The sequence below is a fragment of the Tiliqua scincoides genome, chromosome 2, assembly GCF_035046505.1.
Source record: "Tiliqua scincoides isolate rTilSci1 chromosome 2, rTilSci1.hap2, whole genome shotgun sequence".
NCBI classification, from domain to species: Eukaryota; Metazoa; Chordata; class Lepidosauria; order Squamata; family Scincidae; genus Tiliqua; species Tiliqua scincoides.
This window is the reverse complement of record NC_089822.1, coordinates 109,251,621-109,275,874: the sequence shown is the minus strand read 5'-3', so window position 1 is coordinate 109,275,874 and position 24,254 is coordinate 109,251,621. Positions and strand designations below refer to the sequence as shown.

Below are 24,254 nucleotides of genomic sequence, written 5' to 3'. Positions count from 1 at the left end.
ATATAAAACATTTTGGCAGGACCCCCACCCCTGTGGGCCCTCTACTCACCAGGATGAGTGGCAGCGGCGAGTCTTTTGGTAGCGGTATCACCACCAACTTGCTTCCAGGGACCCCAATTTCAAGCTAGTTGCACCCAGGGGTGAGCATAAGAAAGGGCCACCCAGTGGCAGTACTCTGCTTGCTGCACACTCCTTGCAACGCCTCAGCATGAAAGATTCCATGCCAGAGCATCGGCTACAGGTGCAGGGTCCCTTCAAGCACAGGGTCCAGTTTGGCCAAATTGATCAAATTGTTCTAAGGCTGACCCTGCCAGGTAAGGCCGTGGTCAGTTTTTTAATGGCAAAAGTGCCAAGGATCAAGCAAAGCCGCACAGTTCCCTGACCTGGAAATCTGCCTCCCTAATGTGAATGCTGGCTGCGGTTGCTTGGAGATGAGGGGATGTGCTCAGAGGCACTCTTCCCCATGTTTCAAGGCCTTGACATGGAAATCTGCTCACAAATGCAGCCTGAAAGGATGGGCCTCTATTATGCTTGCTATTCGGTGCCTAGGTTTTATAGAAATGTAAAAGTTATTGCTGTTTTTTTCCATTTTCCATTATATTTTTCACATTTATATCCCACCTGTCAGGGGTCGAGCCCTTGTCCGACCCCTGCCTTACCTGGCTGAAGGCCAGGGGCAGAACTGCCTGGCCATAGAGCCACCACCACCTCTCCAGCTGACCAGGTAAGACGTAGAGCAGCTGGGTGGGAGAGACCTTCCCCCCAGGGCTCACCTGACCTGAGCAGTGAGCAGGGCCGGGTCACCATTAACCACCAAAGAGGAGGGATAGCAGTTGTCAGGGCCCCTTTAAGCCTAGAGAGGGAGGAAAGGGAGGATGACAAGGGTGTCGTGAACCCCCTCCCCCTGGCTTGGTCTGAGGCTTCCCCTGCAAGGAACCCCAGGGAGGTGGACACCCCACCCAGGAGTGCCATGAGACTATCCAGCCGACCCTCGGCACCCTGCCAGATGACGCCCAGAGACCCCCCCCCTTTTTGGAGCACCCCTCACACCACCCTTCCTCCAAGAAGCTCAGGATAGTGGATATGGTTCTTCCCCACATTTATCTTCAGCGGTCTGGTGAGGTAGGTGAGGCTGAGAGAAATTGAATTTGAATTCAATACAGAAACATTCATGGCAAAGTGGGGGATTTGAACCCAAGTCTTCCTAGTCTGTCCTCAGAAACAAACACTTCTCACAATGCCTTCTGTTCTGTTAATGTCATCTGGAGCCTTGGCCAGCAGCATATGGACCTGGTCCCACCTCTTTCACGTGACATGCAAGTCTGTCCTTCTAGCCACCTCTGCAAGCTGGCGTCCATCAGGCAGAGTAGAACTGACATCTTGCACTGGAATCTACTGCACGAGGTCAAATGCCTGTTGATCTTGTGTAACATGGTTTGGAAGCATGAAATCTGGTAAGCATGACTCAGTTTCACTCCCCTGCCCTGCCTCAAACTTTCCAGAGCTCTGGCAGTGGCACTGGGCTACGTATGTGTGACCAAACCACATGGAATTTTTGTGAGGAGCTGTGGGTCTGTTGGCTACAGCTCTGGAAAAACCTCACGCCTCTCTTGGCTTGCATGGGAAGCAGTCCCCTTCTCTCTCTCCCCCCCCCCAACTACAGATGCTTTGCTGATAAAATGCTGGGCTGAATATGTCACCAGGTCCAAACTCTTTCTGTGCCATCAAGCAAGTGAGGTTTGCTCACAGTCAGCTGGACCAGATTTTCTGCTGGCGCTTCTAGTTTCTCTGAAGATAGGTCAGGAGAGTGAAACCAGGAGGGGAGAGTGGGTGGATTTGTGCCTAAAGCCCAAGACACTGTCCCAGGCTCTGCAAAAGGACTTACTGGCAACGCTGGGAGTTGTGACTGAATCATCCACTGTGCCTGGAAAGGCAGCTGAAGTCTAGCACAAAAGAGTGGATAAAATCCAAATTCTAGGTCCTTTTGCTAGCTTGGTGAGTGCATCTGGACACTCTGTGGTTGCTTTCCTCTTTTTCTTGAATCAGTTCTTGATTTTTAAAAAAAGTTGCAGTGACTCGGCCTCCCTGCAAGTCATACGTATGACAATAATTTGTGAATGTGAATGCATGCACCAGATCTTTTTCTAGGAATTGCTGATTGCTTGCAACTTACTGGAAAAACCCAGGGCAGAAAAAGTTTAGATTGGTGGGGGGAACGAAATCAAGCACAACTTAATTGCTGACTGCTTCTAGGCCATATGGGCCTGGGTCTGTCCAAGCCCATGAGGAGAATATACAGGTCCAACCAGGGTAGGCCCACCCATGAGGCCAACTGGAGCAGTCGCCTCAGGCAGCAGAGTGGTGGGGGATGTCTACCTACTCACCTGCACAGTTCCTCCTCCTCTCCCCACTGCATGAATTGTGAAAGGGAGAGGGGGATGAAGTGGAAGAAATAGCATAGAGGAGTTGTGGGGTAGAGCATCTCTTCTCTTCTCCACACTTCCTCTTCCACTCCATCATCATCACCACACTTCCTAAAAGGAAGTGGGAGGAGCAGAGATATACCACAAGGTGGCAGGGCAACATTTGGTTCCCCCTTCAGGTGCCCGGAGGTTGTGGGTAGCACGCCTAACTCCTTGCAAAGACTTCTGTTGCAAACTGATACTGTTCTCCATGCCTTCATGTGGCCAGTGCCAACACCAGGTTGCTAGGGGTCCTGGGGCAAAGCCCTGAACTGTGTAAACCCCCCCCCCCGGCATTTTCTGCTCACCCCCTGATGGTGCATTGGGCGCTATGACTGATACTGGGGGTTCAGGAATCAGACCAGATGGGTGGGCTCTTGGATGGGCATGGGCTCTTGACCAGGATCTAGCCAGGCCACCCCTGAAGCTGCCCCTGCCCCTCTCATCTTGAGGCCTTTGGGACTTCTGAAAGAGGCGGTACTTGACAACAGAACAAAGTGGTTGCATCACGATAAAACTATTACAGTCTCATTTTTTGCGTCCTTTCCTATCTATGCATAGACCTGTTTCAGAGCAGTTCCATTGTGTGGATTGAGAAAAGGTCCGTTTGAAGAGCCTTCCTTGAAAGAACGCAGAAGCTTATCAGGATTCCCTTGTGAGCAAGTTAGCACATGAGCATCCTGCCTCTTCTTTCCTATCTCTACCTCACCCCTGCTGCCTCCAGATTTCAGTGTATAAATCAAGCAAGTAAAGTTTGACAAGCAGGGTTGCCTGACTTCTACTTATGAGTTGAACTTGAGCTTTCCGTGTGATCTGGCTAGCATTAGCTTAGAAACCAAGTGGGTAATGCAGTCTCCTATTGCATTAGTTGCCTCTTAAATACAAAGAGGGGTTAGGGTAGGGAGAGAAATAAACCAGGTCATCTGTCTGGATTCTCTCAGCCCCTTGATTTGGTGCAGTGTCTTTGTCTGCAGCACATGCCCTGCCCTCTCTTTGCTTCTCAATCACAAGCTCTTGATCTCTTTGTTTTGCTCAGTTCATTTGCTTGCTCCTTTTTTCTTTTCCATTACACCCCCTCCCCTTCAGAAATGGTCTAAAAGGCTGCTGGCATCTCAATCAGACAAGGTCTGTAGTGGTTCCTGTTGCTGTGCGCCTGTGTGTGCTCCCTTGGCTGTGTGCCATGGATTGCCGTATTTCTCCTTGTCCCTCTTGCACACGCTCTCCTTGGATGGCTCAGGTTCCTGGCAGCCAGGAAGCAAGAGGAATGGTGACTAGTGAGGAAAGTGTTGGTGGGGTTCAGTTCCTGGGAGTCTGGAATTCAGCAGGGCTATCAGATTTCAGATTCAGGAACCTTTTATTAGCATAAAATAACATAGAAACATAGAACAATACACTTAAACCATACCTAAAAACAGCCCCCATAAATCAACCAATCCATCGCCCTTATTCACTTATACCGTGCCTCCTCAAAATTAAATAAAGAAATTTTGCCACCTAGCATGTACATACCTCATCCTTTCCTAAAAGCAAATAATGTAACACAAGGTCCTCTGACCCACATATGGAGGATAAAGTGGCTTGAGCAACTGCAAACGCAGATTGTCAAACCGTTTGCAAGTTAGGATCATGTGTGGAAGAGATTCAATGTCCAGTGAGTTGCAGCTACACACCCTTGCTTGCACACTCAGGCCGTTGTAAAATTAGATGGCGTAACATTGCAGCGCACCAGTGAGAAGGCTCTCCTTTCCTGTGAGTTGAAAAGGAAGTATAAGTAAGCCGGCCGTTTATCCAAGATTGGAAAAAGCGAAAACTGGAGGGGTGAGCAGGTGGTGGATGCGGCTGCAAACAGCTCCTGCCACTCTATATCCTCCAATCGGGTTTTCAATGTTTTGAATGCCAGCTCTGGAGAGAGGGCTCCTATCAGATCTGCTGAGAGACCTATGGACTGAACCTTTCTGAGAAACAATGACAGGCCTGGGGAGAATGTTGGGTCAGTTAATAAGCCTCTGAGAATGTCCTGCTCAGACGCATAGCAAACCCTTAACCAGAATTTGCAGAAACTAACCCAGGCCATGGTTTCTAGTTTGTGCTGGCCCGCTTCCAAATATAATGCTGAGTATGGAACACAGCGTAGTACAGCAAATATTTTATATAAAAACCATGACTGGATCCTCTCAACATTGGCACCAAATGCAGATATCCAAATAGGTATTCCGTATAGAATTTGGGCCTTAACCTTAGCATTAAAAATTTGCAGGGCAGAAAGGATATAAGAATTGCCCCATGCATAGAAAAAGTGTGCAGTGGCCTGTGTAGACAATTTTGCAGCCTGAATCCTCGCCTGCCAGGAGTCTGTAATGAAACAGAATACCCAGATACCTGAATTCCTTTACTTGCTTGATCAATTTGCCATTAAAAGGCCAAAGTCGGAGTTTCCATGATCTACCAAATACCATGATTTTGGACTTTTCATAGTTTAAAGAGAGCTTGTTCTGTTCAGAATAGGTTAAACTAGATTGAATCAGGCACCGTAAACCAATTCTGGTTCCGGAGAGCAGAACCATATCATTTCATAGAACAGTACAGGGACTTTTATGGAGCCAAGTTTAGGGCAGTGAGCGTCAACCTCATGCATATGGGTGGCGAAATCATTAACATATAAATTAAACAGGGTGGGGGCAAGCACACAACCCTGCTTTACTCCCTTATTCAGGGGAACCTCCCCAGACAAATCGACATGCGAGGAAAACTTGATATGACCAGAGGTGCCAGAGTGAAGTCTCTGTATCAACAAGATCAATCTTCTGTCAAAACCCATTTTAGTTAGCTTGCCCCACAAAATCCCCCGATCCACTGAATCAAATGCACCCTTAAGATCTAAAAAAAGCTGCATATAGATGTGAAGCAGGGCTGTCAACAGATTTCCCACACGTGGATGTGGCCAGGCACCTTGCCTGTGTAGCTCAAAAAGTGTGGTTGTAATGTACTGGCTGACAGTATCCCAGATCAGTTATTTGCAGTCCTGCTTTGAACAAAATAGCTGAGCAACTACAGGTGGCTTGGGTTTGAATGGATGCCATCGTTCCCCCAGCAGTGATCTGTCATCTGGAGTTTGTGCAGCAAGACCCTTGAGACTTCGCAACTCCTCCCCATCTTCAGTCATTGCCAGAATGCTCTGTCCACCCTCCCTGCTTCCCAGCATAAAGATGTATGGGATCTGGCTTCTCCCTGTGTCTGAGTTGTGTGTGAGTTTCGGCTGCAGGCTGTTTGCTTTGTAGTGGGAGTGAAACAAACCAGCTGTAGCTCATAAGGAAAAGCCGTTGAATCAAAAACATGGGGCCTGTTCACACGACCACCTCACACAGCAGAAAACCTGGGCCAACTTTCAGCTGTGCAGTGACAGCTAAGGCAGCTGCCTGAGTGCAGCTGAGTTTTAGTGTGGGGTGCTACTGCCTTAAAAACAGCTGTTGGCAGTCAAATTAAACATTTGATACAGGCACACTTCAGGGCAGACGAGCAGTCGTGCTAGAGGCCTTGGTCCCCAGCAGTGTGGCTCAAGTCTGGTTTGCATAGAATAGTGATCTCCAACCTTTTTTTGTGCCATGAACCGAATAAATAAAGTATGATACTGGGGACCCATCAGCGATCCTGGGACACAGTCTGCCCACCACTGTCACTACCCACCTCTGCCGTGTTTCCCCCCGCCTCTTGTGTCTTCACAACAGTGCTGAGGTAGGAGCCTGAGCGAGGCCAGCCTTAGGGAACTGCAGGGAAGACAGTGAGAAGAGGATTATATCAGTTTTTATAAGACAGTACCATTACTGGATTGGGTCCAAGCCCTCTCTTGCACAGGCTTTGAATAGTTGCCACGACTTTCCCAAATGAGGCTTTGTGACCCCATTGGGATCGTGGCCCACAGGTCGAAGGCTACTGGCAGAAAATAACCTTGAGTCTCTGCCAGAACTGTCTTTCTCAGGTCCAGCTTACCCTTGAACTATATCATTTGAGCTGGCAGGTCATGCCCTTGTTGGTATGATGATCTGTCAATCTTAACACCAGTAGTAATATTTTAACCATTATTGAACAGTTTTTGTTGTCGCTTTAAAAGCTATACCTGCCTCTGCTCATACCTGTCTCTCACCCACAGTGCAATTAAGAACCTGCTAGAAATAAAACTGTGAAACATAAAGATGGGTGGCAGCTAATGTGCTGCAGCTAATGTACTTACTCCAGAGTAATTGCCAGAGAAGGTGATGTGGCAAAATCTTTGCACTGTCATAAATTAGAAGAGCATAAGGAGTCCTACTGGATCAGGCCAAAAGGTCAACAAGTAAGGCTTAAAAGGCAATGGACCTCTTCCATATTACATCCCCAGCAACTGGCATTCTGAGATTGGCTGCATCTGAACATGAAAGTTCCATATTGCTGTCATGGCTAATAGCCATTGCTAGACCTCTCCTCTGTGGATGAGTGGATGGATGTGTTTCCCTCTTGAGAGCAGCAAAGACTTGCCTACTGTACCCAACTGATGTGGAATTGGTCCGATGATGGAAATGAAAACTCTTGCTTTTTTAACAGGGGTTATTAGTAGCTGAATAGGGCCCAACTTTGTGTTGAAAGAAAGGATATCCCTAAGGTCTTTTTTTTTTTTAATGATGTAGAAGGAGAGATCTAGAGTTCTCTATACTGCTCATGACAAGATGGTGAGCTTTTATTTTTGACTTTTTACATAGCACTGACTGTGTGCATGGCACTTTATGGAGAGTGAAAAACAGGCCTCTGTTATGATGGCTCGCAATCTAAAAGACTCGAGAGAGATAACAGATGAAGTGGATGCAGTGAAAGACAGACAAGAATATGCAATTATTTGTTATGTGCACTTCCTTACAAGGCAGGCAGTCCAATCCTATTTGGGCCTTAAGCTCCCAGAACACTAGTAAGGTTCTATATGGCTGTCACAAAATGAGCAGAGAGCCAATGGATTCACCATGTCCACGGCACTGGTAAATCAGCACAGAGGATGAGAGGAAGGCAGGGGTGGGGTAGAATGGAGTGGGGGGAAGAATGGGGAGGAGATAGGGCAGAATGAGGGCGGAAAGGGGGTAGTATCGGTGGCAGCAGCGCTGCCAATATCCTTTCTCCCTTCCAGGCTTTAATCCACCTTCCGGAGTCCCCTTACCCTGAGGAGATCTCCAGGACTGGCACATGCAGGATGCTCACTGATGGCGCAGCAGGGGAGGGAAAGGAAAGGATTGTGGCCTCAGTTACGGTACATAGTATGGGCACTATGGGTTTGGCCAAAGGTGTTGCAGAAAAGTAACCTGAAGGCTCTGCCAAGTAGCTGGCTTTTGTTTCACTCTCTCCATATTTGGGTTCAGAAAGAGAATTTTCCAGTGCCTGAGCTAAGATGACGAAGCCCTACATGGCCGAAGTGGGTGGTTCCTCATGGAGCAGCAGCTGCCCTTTAAGGATGTTGGTTTGCCTCTGCCTGCATCCTTGTGGCTTGGTGGCCTTGCTTGACTAATCTAGGTTTTCCTGCTGCGTCATTATGACGCATAGTGGTGTTCAGAGCATCAAGCATACCCGTACCTGCCATTTTGGAAAAGGGCAAAAAGAAAATTCTTAAATTTTAGTTTGCAAACATGCAGCTTGCATTTGTACTGATCTTCCTAATATATTTTTTTGTGGGGGGGGGGGGGAGGTGGGTTATTAGTGGTCTGACACAGAAGGGCTTAAAAAGAGTGTGAAAGGTTCAGTCCCTGCTGGCTGCTATAGACTTGGACACTGAGCACTGCATTAGTGCCTGTGGTGTGTGTGGTGGAGGGGGATATGGTGGAGGGCTGCTATCAAGCAGCAACTGCTCTTTGAAAGTTGGACACCTTGATCCTCCTACCCTGCCTGCATGAGAGAAGACTAAAGGGAAGTGCTTTTCTGGCAACTGATTCTGAACTGAGTGAGAAAAACAGGCTTGTGTTGTTTGGATTGAGCAGGTTATGAAATGGAGAGGGATTAGAGTATGGAATTTAAGAAGGAATTGACTTTGGGACAATCAAGAAGGACAATCAAGAATGGAAGAGGGATGATCTGAGCCATCCAGATGCCTCTGGGAACTTTCCCTGTTTTTGTCCCTCACATCTTGCATTCAGAAATCCATGCCCCTGCATATGGAGCTTCCATTTAGCTCTCTTGGTCAACAACCACTGACATGTCCTCTTTTTTGAATTTGCACAACGCTTTTACAGAGAGCTAATGAAGGTAGTGATCATCACCACGCCTTGCAGATGTTCCATAAGTTAATTATAGAACTCGCTAGTTTAGCCCGGAACTTACGGTATCTCCAGTTTTTGGAGAACCCTGAAACATGTGCCATTGTGATGAGCAAGAGTCTGGTGTTGAGACTTTCTCCAGGCTTCTTCTGGCACCAGGACTTGGGGGAAGGCCTTCCATACCAGAGGGTGCGGCATCAAAGCAGGCCTGAGTCCCAGGGCCTCCCTTGTTAGAGTCTCGGCACTGGTCAATTGTTTGCAGTTTGGAGTCCCTCCCACTCCAGACCTCAAGTCTTAATTTGTTCTGTGCCACTCCTTCTCCACCCCAGCCCCCCTTGACATAAGAATTCTGACTGGAATGGCTTTTGCAGTCCTGCTATCTGCCAGGCTTTGGCTGGAGTTGCTGAGGGAATGGGGTGGTGGGAACAGGCAGGCCAAAAGCTGTCTGGTGTGCTGGGGCTTTGGCAGAGGAAGAAGCTGGAGAAAACACCAGAGGATCTGCTGACCCAGCACTGGAACTGGGATCGGAGATTTTGGGAACGGGGGCGAGAGAGAAGAGGAAGTGTCGTCTTCTCCCTGCCCTCCCTCATTGCACTCCCTGTGACTGTGCTTTGCAGCCAGTGAATGTGAGATCAGAGAGAAAAATAAACAGGGATTCAAGGAATTTTCATGGCTTTGCAATTTTCCCCCACAAATGTAAGGGCACTAGAGAGCCGCGATCCAAGATTGAGCTGACCTATTGGAAAACAATCAGTGCCATTCAATTCTTTCCTCTCCTGTCCGCTTCCTTGGGCTCATGGCCTTGTTATGTTCCCGGTCCCTCTCTTCTGACATATCTGCAGCTCTCTGCTATCCTGTCCTATATTTAGCCTGTTCCCATTTATATCAGACCTTATTCTACGTTTTAAAAACGCCAGTGGCATACAAAGAGGGTGGCTAGTGGGGTAACTCCAGGTACCAGGCTGCAGGGGGGGTTCTACAAGAGCCTGCCCCAAGATGACCCTGTGGGTGACCCTGGCTGCAGCCGCAATTCAGCTAGCGCGGGCTACAGCCACTCACAAAAGAGGCATGTTTATTGGTGTGATTATATATACAAAGTTACCAAGTCACATATAGATATGCAAATTTAAATATATATAGAAGTTCAATAAAAAAGTTAACTGTTTGCACTTCTTCTCTGGCCATTATTATGCATTTCATGTCACAATTATTACGGAAAATAATTTAATCTTGGGGAGTGTGGGGCTCTGCTTGGGGGCCGGGCAATGCTGAGCGGCTGGTCACGTGTTGACCAAACACAGCTGACTGAGAGATCTAATGAGGCACCCAAGCTCCTAGCTAAGAACTGCACCATCGTGGGCAGAATGGAGGAGACTGCGATAGTAGTCTACCCTCACCTGGTGAAAGGTTCCAGTGCGGACGCACTCCAGAGAGACCTGTCGCTGCCCTGTTCCTGTGGCCTCCTCCTGGAGAACCAAACCACTTGTGGTGCTGGTGGGAAGCCTAACCAGTCCAAGACTGCTGCCACTTCAGCTCTTGCCCTCTCCTGGTTGAGCTGACATCGGGACGGGATGACGAGGGGATCCTGCTGGTGTGGGAGTTTGACCCCTTTGCATAAGAGTTTGCCTTTTCAATGGGATAGATGCCTCTGCTCTGTGGGAGCACCTGGAGGAGAACGACATGAAAGACTGCATGAGTGGGCTCTGCCTCAACTTTTTCTTTGGAGTTTTGGCTGGTCTGTGCCTCGATTTTGGTTTATGAGACTTATTGGCCAAGTTGTGGCTGCCTTTGATTGTGTTGCAATCCCCTTTGCTTCACCAGGGAAAGCATCCCCTTTGCTTCACCAGGGAAGGAATGGGGCGAAGTTGTCAGAGCTCCTCCTCAATAAAGCCTGTTGCACTTATGCTTAACCTATTTGTGTGGCTCATCCCTGACCTAGCCCCCCATGTGCAATGCCAACCTGTTCAGCGTCCCCCTCCCCAACTGGGGAGATGGGGTTGAGTGGAGCAGCGACTTGATGGAGGGTGCCAACAATTTATGGGCCTGGGTGTCCCGGGTACACAACTGAAAAGCACTCTGCATACTTTGTCTTGAAAATTCTAAACATGATGTTATGGGGTAGTTTCGTATTACTTATCCTGCATGGGAGGGGGCAGGCTGAGGCCCACATAAATCTTCTTAGTTTGTGGCTGAGAGATGAGACTGGAAGTCAGGACTTGAAGTGCATACCTCATGGGACGGGTTGTGCATACACCACAGTTCCATTCAAGCAGGGACTCACACCGAACCTGAGAACTGGTTCAGAGAAGCGGTTCTATCAATGATGCATATCTCAGTTGCTTACAGTTGTGATGCGGTCTGTTCTGTGGCATGGGTAGAAGGCGTGGGGCAGGAGTTGAATGGCCAGACCCAAAATGGGACCAACGTGAGCCACACTGGCACAGTGTTAGCGAGTGTTCTTTTGTGACTAGAGCGTGTTACTCCCACAGGCCAGTTCAAACCCATGCTTGCCCATGGGTGCTCATCACTTGGTCTTGGGCAAATTGCACTCTGTTGGCTTTTCTTTCCTGTAAAATGGGAGCAATTAAAATGGGGATTGTTGAGAGGATTGTGAAAGCACTCTAGGCAAGAGTTGTGCCCCTTCTGGGTTCAGTGCAGTGCCTAGCACCGGGTAGGCACCAACTAAGTGTTCCGTATTGGTAGCACTTAATTGCATGGTTAATTGCTTTTCCTAGCGCTTCTTATGTACAGAGGTCCAGATGGCAACTGGCCCGATTTCTGTGGTACTGTCAAAATGTTCATTTTTGCACTTTCTAAGAAAACTCTGCAGCTAGCAGACTGAGCCTTGGGCCCGCCCTAGACACGTGTGGATTTGAACAACATCTGCACCTCTTTTTGCAGGCTGTATAACTTCGCTCCAAGATCTGAAGCGTCTCCGCTGTTTTGGGTGTGCATGTTGAAATTTGGACCAGAATTGGAAGAATGGCCCAGGTGCTGCATATGGAGACAGCTTTTCCAGGTAGGTGAATGAAAGCTGCTTGGTCCCCAGTGCTGCCACCCCCCCCTCCAAGGATCTTGGATCACAGTGCTGTACATCAACCCTCAGTGAATGTGCTGCATATATCAATCCCATTCCTTGGATCTGGCATTGCAGGGATGGCTTCAAGGCCCAGAGTTTGACAGGGGGATAGGATAAAGCCATGACCCCTAACCTATCAATTCTGTTGATGGGGTTAAAAGCTCACCTGGCTGTCTGATGTTTGTAAAATCCAGCTGAGATGCAGTGACGTCACAGTTAGTGTAATGTCCGCGAAGCATCCTGGCAGATGACGAATGATGAATTTTGTTAGTGTCCCTGAATGCCATGTATCCTTGTTCCCACTTCAGGCTGAGCCTAGGACAGAAAGGGGAGGCACTAGTGGAAAATATCATTGATGACAAAAATGGTATTGCTAGATCCGACCAAGGTCTGTTTGTTCACAACCTCTGACCGTGACTAGCCATACAGCTTTGGAAATTTAGAAGGAGGGCAGGAAGATGATATAACCTATCCTTTGTTGTTTGTTCCCTGCATCATATACTGACTTAGCATCGATTATATGTGCATACTTTCATGGGCGCACAGCATTTCTCAAATTTCTTTTTTAGGTCTGTAGCTTGCCACATTCCAAAGGCTCAGGGGCAAGTAACAGTGTTTTTATATGTATGATGGCGGTCGTTTTTCATCAGTTGCATATGTTTGTATCCATATCTACCTAGGTGATTTCAATCCAGATATGAATCGCCAGAAGGAAAATGCTGATTTAAGATGGATTTTGAATCAAAATGTTCCGTTTATGTAGTGGCTTCCTGTATCAAAGTGCCTGCTAATAAGCATAAGCATGTATTGATTTAGAGTTGCTTTGTTTTAACAAACCACCAGGCCTTGCATTTCTTTGTTGCACTGTTTGTCACATTTTCCTATTTTACCAAGTGAAGCTATTTCTTCAACGTATTTTCAGATCAGATCTCTTTTGTGACCAGCACCCATGATAGGCTTCTAATTGGAATTGGCACTAAAAGAGCAACACCTATTAGTGTGCCCCTTTACCCCCCAAAGTAGGTTATGGGCAGATCAGGTCTCTATGAATGGAGTGCTCCTTGATTGATAAAGGAATACATCTGCATAAGTACAGTCTTGACTGAGAACCAGGGTCAGGCATGTACTAGACATAGAAGTCAAAGGTCACCCAGATGAGGCAGTGAATAGCACTTGTGCAAGCTTGCCATCCCTGCTGGGTCAAGAAGTATGTTGACTGTCAGATGCATGATGACTAAGATCCTCATAGTTCCTTCTTTACAAAGATAATCGACTTTTCAGTAGAGGGTCATGTTCACTTTTAAGAGAGTATTTGCCTGCATGAAGTACAAATGCATTTTAAAGGGAGACAGACCAGGGACAGACTACACTTGCTCCCAGTGTGGAAGGGATTGTCACTCCCGAATTGGCCTTTTCAGCCACACTAGACGCTGTTTCAGAACAACCTTTCAGAGCGCGATACCATAGTCTTTCGAGACTGAAGGTTGCCAACGATAGATTTTCAGAAGATGAATTCATTACAGGTGACCCTTTGTAATCCAACTTTCAATTTTCCCATTTTTTAAAGAAAAAGTATTTTTTATGTATATGTACAAGAATACTTCCTAGAGGGTTTGTGTCACCCAGTACGAGAGCACATGGCATCACCCCATGATAGACTTCCTTCCATTCCAGACCATACAAAATAATCATCATACTATCATACTATCATACACAAAGCTTAAATGCAGTGGCATCATTAGGGTTGGTGTCACCGTCATTAACTATTTATTTTAATATATAACAGTACATGTCACCCAACAAATCAGTAACCCACAAAAAACCAGTTTGATGACACATAACTGAATTAAGAGTTCTACTACTAGCTCTGATACATTTCCATGTACATTTCCATTTCTAAGTAACACCTTGTTGGTTCTCTGCTGTGTCATAATAACACCTCATTGGGTCTCAGAACAATCGGTCTCATCGGTCAGTTTTGAGTTAAGAAAATCCATTTTTTGTTACATAAGGCAGTTGTGTTTTCCTTTCTTGGTTATTTGGCTATAACTTTTGATTGAATACAGATATTTCAATGCAGGTTTTTCATTGCATTCTGCATTAAATTACCCATCAAATGTTATATAACATGATAGTATTATTCAAAAAATACCAAATTTTCACAGTTTTGGCCAGTACTGGTGTCATGCACACCCCTGAGGATGTCACCCAGTGCAGTTCACACCCCCATAATGACGTCACTGATACTTCCCATAATTCCGCTTTCTTTAGTGCCAATTTGTTGCTATACTTTTTATCCCAGCGTGACAGACAGCTATTCTAATCAATGGGAACAGTGCATTCAGAGCCAACCAGCTACCATTTCCTACCTATTACATTAACTATATATGTAGCACACAACTTTCTGAAATGGATCCCCTGTGTTATGAGAAGTGGTATTGTATAAATCTGCATATAATTTATTTTAAACAAACAAACCTTTGTGCTCTGTACTAACTAAACCCCAGCTCTAATTACAAGATTTTATGCCAATTATGGGTTTTGCTGAGTCTCCACTTGAAAACAATTCTATAGACTGGAGGACAATTTCCAAGAAGTAAGACCTTGGTGACTAAGTTCAGGCTTAATGACAAACCATAGATTGCCATTGCAAGAGTGAGGAGCAGCAGCTCTCAGGCTTGCACACTCCTTCCTTTCTTTTTACCGGTTCCAAAGTTAAAACTGTCTGTATTCAGGACTGGGGAAAGATGAGTGTGGCCTTGTGAATTCAGCAAAACATTGTAACATTTTGTTTTGCCATGACGTGGAAGATTTTCAGCATGTTGGTTAACTCAGGACATGATGATGCCCCCATCTTATCATGTGTTAGTCCATTCACTAGAGCTCTGCAGCAGATTTTTTTTAAAAAAGAATGTTTTAAAGTTTATCTTCCCCACCCCTACCCCACCTGTGCTCTGCAGGGAAGGCCAATCCTGGCTCTGCCACAGCATTCCATGGGAAGGAGCCGGACCTGCCCTATTCAGTGGAGACCCCCTATGGCTACCGCCTGGACCTAGACTTTCTCAAGTATGTGGATGACATTGAGAAGGGCCACACTATTAAGCGCATTCCAGTCCATCGTCGGCCACGCTACAGTTCGCTGCCCCGGGGCTATGGCTATACCGGTTCATGGTGGACCTCTACGGAGTCACTCTGCTCTAACGCCAGCATGGACAGTCGCCACTCCTCCTATTCTTATTGTGGACGCAGCTTCTACCCACAGTACACTGCCACACCAAGCAGCTTCAATGCCCGGGTAGAAAAGACCTTGCTGGATGCCAGAAAGAAACTAGAAGACCAAACAGGCTCTGGAGAGGGGGAGAGGCCCAGGGCAAGTGGTCTTGGAAGCCTCCATAGTAGCGTATCTGGATCCACCAGCTCCTTGGTGGGAAGCCAATGTCTCTCCCGTCAGACTTCTTACAATGGCTCACAGCAAGGTGTTCCTGGACAGTTTACCCCGGTGGGTTCTGGGTTGTCAACTCCAGTGTCTCCAACTCCGGGACACCTACAACATGTCCGGGAGCAGATGGCTGTGGCCTTGAAGAAGTTGCGCCATTTGGAAGAGCAAGTGAAGATGATCCCAGTGCTTCAGGTGAAAATCTCGGTGCTGCAAGAAGAAAAACGGCAGCTCAGTGTCCAGCTCAAAAGCCAGAAGTTCCTGGGGCATCCAGGGGGGTTCGGCAAGGGCAAGTCCAGGGGGGAGCTCTACATAGATATTCCTGAGGAGCAGGCAGGGGGAAGTATGGACGAGGGAAGGTTGAGGCCTGATGCAGAAAGCAGGCTGGACAAGAAGGAGGTGAGGTCAGTGGGTGTGGGCATGTCAGGAGAAGACAGAGAGTTGAGTGGCGGGGTGGGGAGATGTGATATAGGGGTGGCAGTCAGGGAGGAGGAGCTGGGGCTACCATCCCCAGAGGAGGAGCGGCAGCGCCAAGCTATGCAGGCTCTGTCGGCCAAGATTGCTGTGTTAGAAACACAACTGAAGAGAGCGCTCCAAGAGCTCCAGGCTGCCCACCAGAAACTGGAGTGTCAGGGCAAGGAACAAGAGGACAAAGGAACATCCACAGGTGATGGTGGTCTGACCCCAGGGTGGGGCATAGGGGAAGCAGACATAGAACAGTGGGCTAGTGAGCACCTCCAGAGGCACCAGGATGTCCCCCTGCGGGTAGATACAATCAAGGTGGTTCAAATGGAAAGGGAACCAGAGATTGCAGCCAGCACGGCCACAGAGATTGACCATCGGCCACAGAGGGCACAAAGCCTGGAGAACAAGGAGTCCTATGCCAGCCTCAAAGCCTTGGCTAGCAAAGACTTGTCTGAGGAAGACACCAAAGTGCCACTCTATGCCACCTATCGCAGTGATGAGGTGATGGAGACCACGTTCCCAGTCCATGCTGGCCCAGGGACCACGGCTGCCACCTTTCACTCTGTGAAAAAGATCAGCATCGTAAGCACAGAGGACGATGGGAAAGGAAAGCAAGAAGTAACAGGTAAGGGAGAGTCCGCTGTTAGAGTTTAATTTGCTAGTTGGTGTGGAACAATTTAGAACGTTTTGGGGAACAGAGAGAAGCTCACACCAACTCCCTGACAGAATATTTGGCACATCTTCTCTCAAATAGGTCTTCAAACTGGGAATCACCCTTTAAATAAGAGGTCTCTTATCACTGCCCCATTCCGAAGTGCTCAGGTCAAATAGCAGTGCACTGCAAATATGTGACGATGAGCAAGAGCCCTTCCAGTCAATCAAATGATCATGTGTTTTAGTGTTGCATGAGATCCAATATGTGGATAATAATACTGACTTGCCTTACAGGGTGCTTGTAAGGATTACAACAAAATCATCCCTTTATTTTAAAAAAGTATATCCTGCCTTTCCCTTGCGGAGGCAAATGCCCAAGGTATTTGCTTTTTAAAGTACTTTTAATATTCAAACATGCTATAATATGTCTATTAGCATTATTATTATTATTGTTATTCAGATATCTTGATGACAGGGAAGGATGAACAGCTTAGCTCTCTCTCTTCCTGCCTATCCCCTCTGAGGCTAGACCACTTTCCATGATGTGTAGACTGGGTACAGTGTTTGCCGGGTGCCTTTGGATTGGGAGCTCCTGCACTATACAACAGAGGGGTACATGGTTTGAACTGATTGCTAAAATGAAAAATCCACTAGCTCAGTGGTTCCCAAACTGTGGGTTGAGACCCACTGGTGAGTCTCCACCTGATTTTTGGTGGGTCACTAAAGAGTGATGGAAAGATCAGATAACTAATTGCCTCAAGCCCTGAAGCTATTCAAAAATCAGATACTGTAGCTGCTAACTACCCTGCAAGGAGTTGAGCTCCTGCGGCTTGCAACCATATGTAAATAAAGGGAGATAAATGTTTGTGGGTCTTTTTTCTGGTTGTTATTACTTAAAGAAATAAAGAAAGAGAATATTATTTCTTTCTAAATCTCCTTTTTTAAACATCTGGTAAACCTAGGTGGGTCCCAATAGAGTGTTGTTTTAAAAAGTGGATCCTGGTGCTAAAAAGTTTGGAAACCACTGCAGTAGATAGTATAAATGAAAATTGCCCTATACCAGGTTAACTCTTGGTGCCAAAAGCCGGCCAAACCAGAAGGTCTGACGGGGCTTCTGGAAAAAGTTCCAGTTTTGATATGTCTCCAGGGAAAGGGGTTTGCAGTCCTCTCCTTCCCCTTGTCTGGGCATGCCAGAAAACACACATTTTTTGTTCTCCAATCTTTTTCCACCCCCTGCAACCCTTCTATTAAAAGAACTTGTATATCTCAGATGCTGATTTTTACCAGCTGTTTATAGCTGCAGTGAGGGAAAGAGAAGTGCTTAAAATAGCCCCTGAAGTTCCCAAGGCGAGATCAAAGGGTCTGGAACAAAGAGATTATTGCAAGCTCCAGTCCTGAGCCAGCATTGCTGCAAGGAACTTGTGGAAAAAGCTCTTGCAAGTCAGGAACCACCAGCCTGAGTTCTAAAGCTGGCAGAGATCTCTTGCTACTCTTGTCTCCTGCCTGATGCTGGGAACTGGGTGACTGACACACTAAGAGACCAGATCTAATGTGGTTGCCTTTCTCCTCTTTTTCAGAGCTCCCTGGATTATTAGAGAAAACTGAGCCTTCAACTCCTGACTCTTCCCTTCAAGCACAGCAGATGGTTCCCTGTCTGTCCCAGGAACCAAAGTTAGATGCAAATAGTGAGGAAGAGGACCAAGGTGAGGAGATGGTGGGATGGTGGAAAGTGCTGTGGAGTTCTATGTGGAGGCTCCCTCTGATGGCTGCCCCTGTTCTTCGTTTCTCCACAGTGCCGTTCACAGCAGGGATCCGGTCCATCATGAAGAAGAAAGAGGAGCCTGCAGAGTGCCTGGCCAACAAAAAAAACCTCCAGTTCGTGGGAGTCAATGGCGGGTATAGGGGAGCCTTCATTTCCCAATTTGCTATAGAATGGGAGATCTTCCAGCCAGAGTTCTGTGAAGGAAGAATCTCCAAAAGCTGTATCCAGGCAGCTGCTTCTCACATTCCTGGTTTACCTGATTTGGCCTTAAACATGGATTGTGGGAAAATTATACTGTTACCCCCCTCAAACACACACACACACACACACAGTTTTGTGAGGCTTTGTGCAACAGTTTTGCTACAAACCATCATTTGGATTGTGCCGCCCTCATTGACACCACTTATCCTCCAGTCTGCTACCTGGATTAGCAGGGATCTTTACAGTCCCTGTGTGGTTCGGAGGCATCTAATGTCCTGAATTGGTAAATGCAACATCCACTAAATCCTCCAGCAGGAAGCACTTTAATGGCACAGAATCAGGAGGAAGTCAGGATTCCCAGATTCTCCCTCTGTTCTGGGACTGCAGTCTAGGGTTGGTTTTGTGAGCCTTTTTGGCCCTTCTCACACCCTGTTGCCCCACCCCAGGTACGAGTCCACCTCCTCTGAGGACTCCAGCACAGCTGAGAACGTCTCGGACAATGAGAGCACCGAGAGTGAATACCACGAGGCGAGTGAGGGGCTCCCTGTAGCACAGGCGACTGCAACTGAGCCCCCAAAGCCTGCTGGGACAGCCACAGCTGCATCTCACCCAGGAATCCCCACCGAGGGGGGCAAAATACCACCTGCAGAAGGCCCCAGCAAGGAACAAGCAGGCAATACTGGGTAACCATCAGCTTGGGCATCTTGAGGGCTACCAGAGCTCTGTGCCCCAAACATTCCACTTTCTCTTCCTTTGAGAAACTAGATGTTGTGTGTGCACAAGTGAGGAGATGAGTGCCACACTTTGCTAATTTTAACAATAATGTTTGTTAGCATTTTGGCCAGAACTTGAACTGTCAGGAGGGATGGAAGGAAGAAATGTGTTGATTGGGGTTGGGAGAATGCAAAGGAAGAGAGAAGGGGAAAGGCAAGGAGCTATGAAGATCACAATGCCCCACACATCTCTTCAGCCCCAAGAAACAGCTTAAAGCTCTCTGTTTGGACACAAAACCCTTGGGAAAGGGCATCTGACAGTCTTGCCAGTGTTGTCAGGCAGGCCTTGTCTCTCATCACCACCTATCAGAGACCAGCCATATCTGAGACCAGCAATTTTCAATATTTTTCCTCTCACAGCACACTCTGTGGTCTTTTCTATGGTCTTTGATGCTCTTGTTAGGTCACTTCCAGTTTCTGGGAGACTCTTCCGGGTTTGCGGCTCTGTTTCTAGGGCATCTGTAGCGTCAAATGGTCTGTCCCTCTTCCTCTGCCGGTAGAGCTGGCAGAGGAAAAGGGACAGACTTTTTGTTACTACAGACAGTTACCCTAGGAATAGAACTGCAGAAACAATTTTTCAACGATGAAGAGTTTTTCAATGATTTTCAATGATGCTGTGCTCCAAACTCCCATGGAACCCCTGCGAACCTTTCGTGGCACACCAGTGTGCCACAGCATACTGATTACAAATAACTGTCTCAGATAGTTGGGTCATCCTCAAGAAGTTTTCTGTGAAACAAAGTAGCTGAGTAAGTTTGCACAGGAATAAGTGGCCCTTACGTTGTCCTTTTGTAAGTTCAGAGTAGCCCATGTTCCTCTGCAGGTGGGATGGGTGGGGGAAGCCTGGGAGAATTCAGGTGAAGACTATGTAGGATTTTTAGAGTAAAAGAGCTGCTCTAGAAGTGCTCTCAGTATAGTGTGATCCAAACACTCCTATTCCTCTCCAGGGCCAAGCTCTTTTTATTAAAAAAAAAGTTTCCATGAGTTTTTAATGGAAAGTAGCTGTGGGTGACACTGATTCCTCCATCACCATGGTCTCAATTCTCAAAGCAATTTTACACTTCAAAATTCATTTCTTTTTTGTTTAATTAATAACACAGGCCATGCATGTCTGTCATTCTCAGTCACAGACTTGGGCTCACACCACATCTGAAAAATAAACGGTGAACTCTGTTTTTATATTAATCTGTCTTTACCCTCAGAGGATACTTTAACCTCTGTCAGCCTCTGTGTGAAAGCTAATCTCTCTCTCTCCCTTGTTCTCTTATTTTCTATCTATTCCAGAGCGGGACTCAGCAAGGAGCTGCTTTCAGCCTGTGAAGTCCTGCAGAAATACCTGGATAGCCCCAACACACACATGGACGAAGAGATGGTATTTAAAAAAAAAAAATTATAGGGCAAAGTAGATGCTAAATTTAGCATCACTCACTTTTGTGAAACCTGCATAATATGCAGCCCATGTACATGTCACACTGTAAAGCAGGGGTGGGCAACTTTCGGCCAGGGGTGGGCAACCTCTGAACATCTCAGAGTCATCACAGTCTCCAGCTTTTAGTGGAGCAACAGGTGGCAGTTTTCCCAGGAAGTGGCAGTGGCACCAGGACTACATGAAGCTGGGCAGGCGGCTCTGCCATTGGCTGTACCATGCAGTGGCGTAGCTAAGGGGGTGCAGGGGGTAGCTGTTGCACTGGGCAACAAGCTTTAGGGGGGCAACAAGCTGAGCTTGACACTAGTGGCCAAAATTTTGAAAATCTTGGTATGCGTGAATAATACCATCATATCATTGGTATTATTTCCATATTATTATGGTATTATTGTATTATGTATTATGTATTATGGTATTACCATATGGTAATATGATATTATTATGGTATTATGGTAATACCATATTATTATGGTATTATTTCATATGATATATGAAAAATATATCATTGGAAAGGTAATTTAATGAGGAATGCAATGCAACAAGCCCCACTGGAATATCTGTAATCTATCAAACGATATGGCCAATTAACCAGAAAATGAAAACACAACTGCCATATGAAACAAAAAGTGGATTTCCTTAACTCAAAATTGATCTGTGAGACTGATTGTTCTGAGAGCCAATGAGATGTTATTATGGTACAGCATTGAACCAATAAGGTGTTAATATGAGTCAGCTCTCATTTCCATGTGTCATAATACAGTTACCCCTGCTACTGGAGTAAAGAGACACCTTTTCAAGTGGGACTGCTCTTATATTTAGCAGGGGGAGAATAGCTGTCCCTCTTAGTTTCTCTAACCAATAAGAGGAACACTTCATATTTATTTGCTTAATTAAATAAATTTGATTTTGTTGTGAAGGGGGCTACAGAATCTTCTTTGAGCCCAGGTAGCTGATAGATGCCTTAGCTATGCCACTGGCTGGGGGGAAGCAGCAGAGCAAGTGTGTGACGAGCTTCTGGGGGGAGGAGGCATGTTTTTCCTCGATTTTCACTTTTTGAAATTTGGGTGTGACATCAGTTCCAGTTGTGACATCTCTTCTGGGGCATCATTTTGAGCTCGGCACCGGGCTACACGATCATTAGCTACGCCACTGGTACTATGTTGGTAATTGGGCAGGAGGTTTCAGCACCTGCAATAGAGTGCAACATGAGTTCTGTGCTGGGCAATGAGATGGTGGTGACTGGTGAAGGCAGCAACAGCCTTGTGAACTTTTCAGTGCAGTGCTGTTGGTCATGTATGTGATTGGCAACATGTACATGCTGTGGCTGCCATGGCACTCAGGCCAGGGCTCAGCAACCAGAAAGTCTGGCAATGATGTGTCATCACCGGATGTCCGGAACCAGCGTCTAAACGCAACGGCATGGCTTCTGGCCTCTATGCCAGAGAGGGTTCCAAGCCCCTGCTTTAAAGTCTCCTAGTAAGTGCTTGTGGGCTGAGACGTATCCTCTTAGTAAATATGTCATTTAGCCCCTATCCTGATGGAGAGGGGACATTGATAGAAACGGTCTCTCTTAGAGTCCACACAGAGTTTGCTGTCCCTATGCTGGAAATTTCCTGCACCTTCAGAGAACTGCAGTTCTCAGTGTTCCTTTAATGTGTCATGACAGCTAAAGGAAATTAAAGACAGTGTACGTGTGTTGTGCATATGTGCCAAACAGAAGTGGAACTTAATTGCTTCAGCCTTGACCATTGTTGTTTCCTCCTACTGTCACTGTAGAAGTTGGCATACACAACCGTGCTTCACTGTTGGTTGAGACTTTCCTGTCACAAAGAAGCTGACCCAGAATCCGTCGCACAGTACATGACTGCTTTCCATTCCATCTCCCCGCAATTGCTGGAGTTCATCATCAATATGGCCGATGCCAATGGTAACACAGCTCTGCATTACACCGTCTCACATTCCAACTTTCCTGTGGTCACAAAGCTCCTGGAAACAGGTAGGTGGGTGCAGAAAAATTGGGTGATTGAGAGTCCTTTGAGGGGGGCCTGCCCTTCTAGGCTGCCTAAGACAATAGTTTTGCCTCAGCAAAAGGGATTTTCTTTTCCCCACGCACGCCGGCACATGTGCTTCAGCTGCTCGAGCCCTCCGTGTGACCAAAGTGCTGTATGCAATAGGAGTGTAAAGGGCATTTTATTATTTTGGAGGGTGGGGCATCCAACAGGACTATTTAGCGGTGGCGGGGAAAGGGGTGTTGTCACTCCATTTTCCATGTTGCTCAGAGTGGCATTTTAACTACATTACAATTTTGTGAGGTAAAAGTGGCTGATAAAGACCAGGCCTGAGCTTCATGGTTGAGTGGAGATTCAAAGCTGGATCTTCAGCATCAGAGCCACCCAATCACACTGGTTAACAGCAGGGCAGGAATCCGTAGCCTGGGGCTGGAGAGCTTTATCCCTAAAAGTTCAGGAAAACTAGCTAAGGCAAGGAGAAGGGGCTGCAAGGATCAGGGTGGGGTGTCATCAGCAGATGTATGCCTGCTGCTGGCTGTGCAAGACCACAAAGCAAGCAGATCGAGATCTTGGCTAGCCATTAGGAAGGAGATTCTCATGATCCCAAGGGTGAAAGCATCCACTTGGGGAGGTTGTGACATCTTTCTTGAAGGCTTTAGGCCAGACAGGTGCCTGTCAGGAATGCTTTTAAGCCTGGGATGTGCTGTCCTGGGGTAGAGCTTGGGGCTGCACAACCATTTGCGCCAAATCTTTAATTCCAAAGAGATGAGGGAGAGGAAAGGAGTGAGGCTTCTGTGTTTCCCTTTCCTCTTCTAGGTTTGTGCCATGTGGACCAGCAGAACAAAGCTGGTTACACAGCCATCATGCTGACGGCACTGGCTGCCTCCCGCTCAGAGAGTGACATGGAGACCATAGTGCAACTGCTGAAAATGGGCAACGTGAATGCCAAGGCCAGCCAGGTACCAACATAACCAGCAGTTTGGGGAGTTGGAGGTATAAGGCCTGTGAAGGAATAGTCGTAAGGCTTCTGTTTTCACCAGGGCAGGGTGCTTCAACCCACCAACTCTTCCACTTCGAGGAAGGGGTGTGTGCAAGATTTAAATACCAACTCTCTCCCCTACATATGCACACGCAAGTACGCACACATGCAGTTTTAAAATCTGCTTCCCCTGACTTTGGTTTTGTTCTGAGAACTTTGGCTTTCACAGTGCTTTTGGCCTTGAAGGAAATCACTCCAAGAGATGAGCTTGCTGAAGCAAACCACTTTGCAAAATGACAGCTCAGCTCCTGTGAAAGCTTTGCGAGCCCTCGTTTTGTTGAGCTGCCTGCTAAATCTTTTTCCAAAGTTTTTTTCCTTATTGGCTGTTTTGCAAGCACATGTGCAGGGGTTTTTTATGGACCACATATTGGAGCAGGCTTTCCTTCTCCCCCACCCTCTTGTTTAGCTCCAACTTACCCCATTGCTCCCCCCCCCCTTACACCCTTTGCAGGCTGGGCAGACTGCACTGATGCTGGCAGTCAGCCATGGACGTCTCGACATGGTGCGCGCCCTGCTAGCCAGCGCAGCGGATGTCAACCTGCAAGACGATGATGGCTCCACAGCGCTGATGTGTGCCTGTGAACATGGCCATGCTGAGATCGTTCGTCTGCTGCTGGCCATGCCTGGTTGTGATGTTACTCTCTCTGACAACGTGAGTCCTGGCTGTGCTGTGACTGGAATT

The 24,254-nt window shown here is 47.1% G+C and overlaps 1 protein-coding gene across 3 annotated transcripts in view; it reads left to right on the top strand.

Moving 5' to 3' along the window:
• Positions 1-24,254, top strand: part of KANK2 (KN motif and ankyrin repeat domains 2) — a 78,204-nt gene that overhangs the window by 49,155 nt on the left and 4,795 nt on the right. The window contains exons 3-11 of one of the 3 annotated variants that reach the window (XM_066614288.1): positions 11,630-11,747; positions 14,768-16,333; positions 17,940-18,065; positions 18,156-18,237; positions 18,772-19,008; positions 20,383-20,470; positions 22,301-22,520; positions 23,350-23,492; positions 24,024-24,224. In XM_066614288.1, the coding sequence (XP_066470385.1) occupies positions 11,711-11,747; positions 14,768-16,333; positions 17,940-18,065; positions 18,156-18,237; positions 18,772-19,008; positions 20,383-20,470; positions 22,301-22,520; positions 23,350-23,492; positions 24,024-24,224 (2,700 nt within the window). In that variant the 5' untranslated portion in view covers positions 11,630-11,710. Of the gene's footprint in view, positions 1-11,629; positions 11,748-14,767; positions 16,334-17,939; positions 18,066-18,155; positions 18,259-18,771; positions 19,009-20,382; positions 20,471-22,300; positions 22,521-23,349; positions 23,493-24,023; positions 24,225-24,254 lie in introns of all 3 variants that reach the window. The other 2 variants (XM_066614287.1, XM_066614289.1) reach the window with 2 other exon arrangements.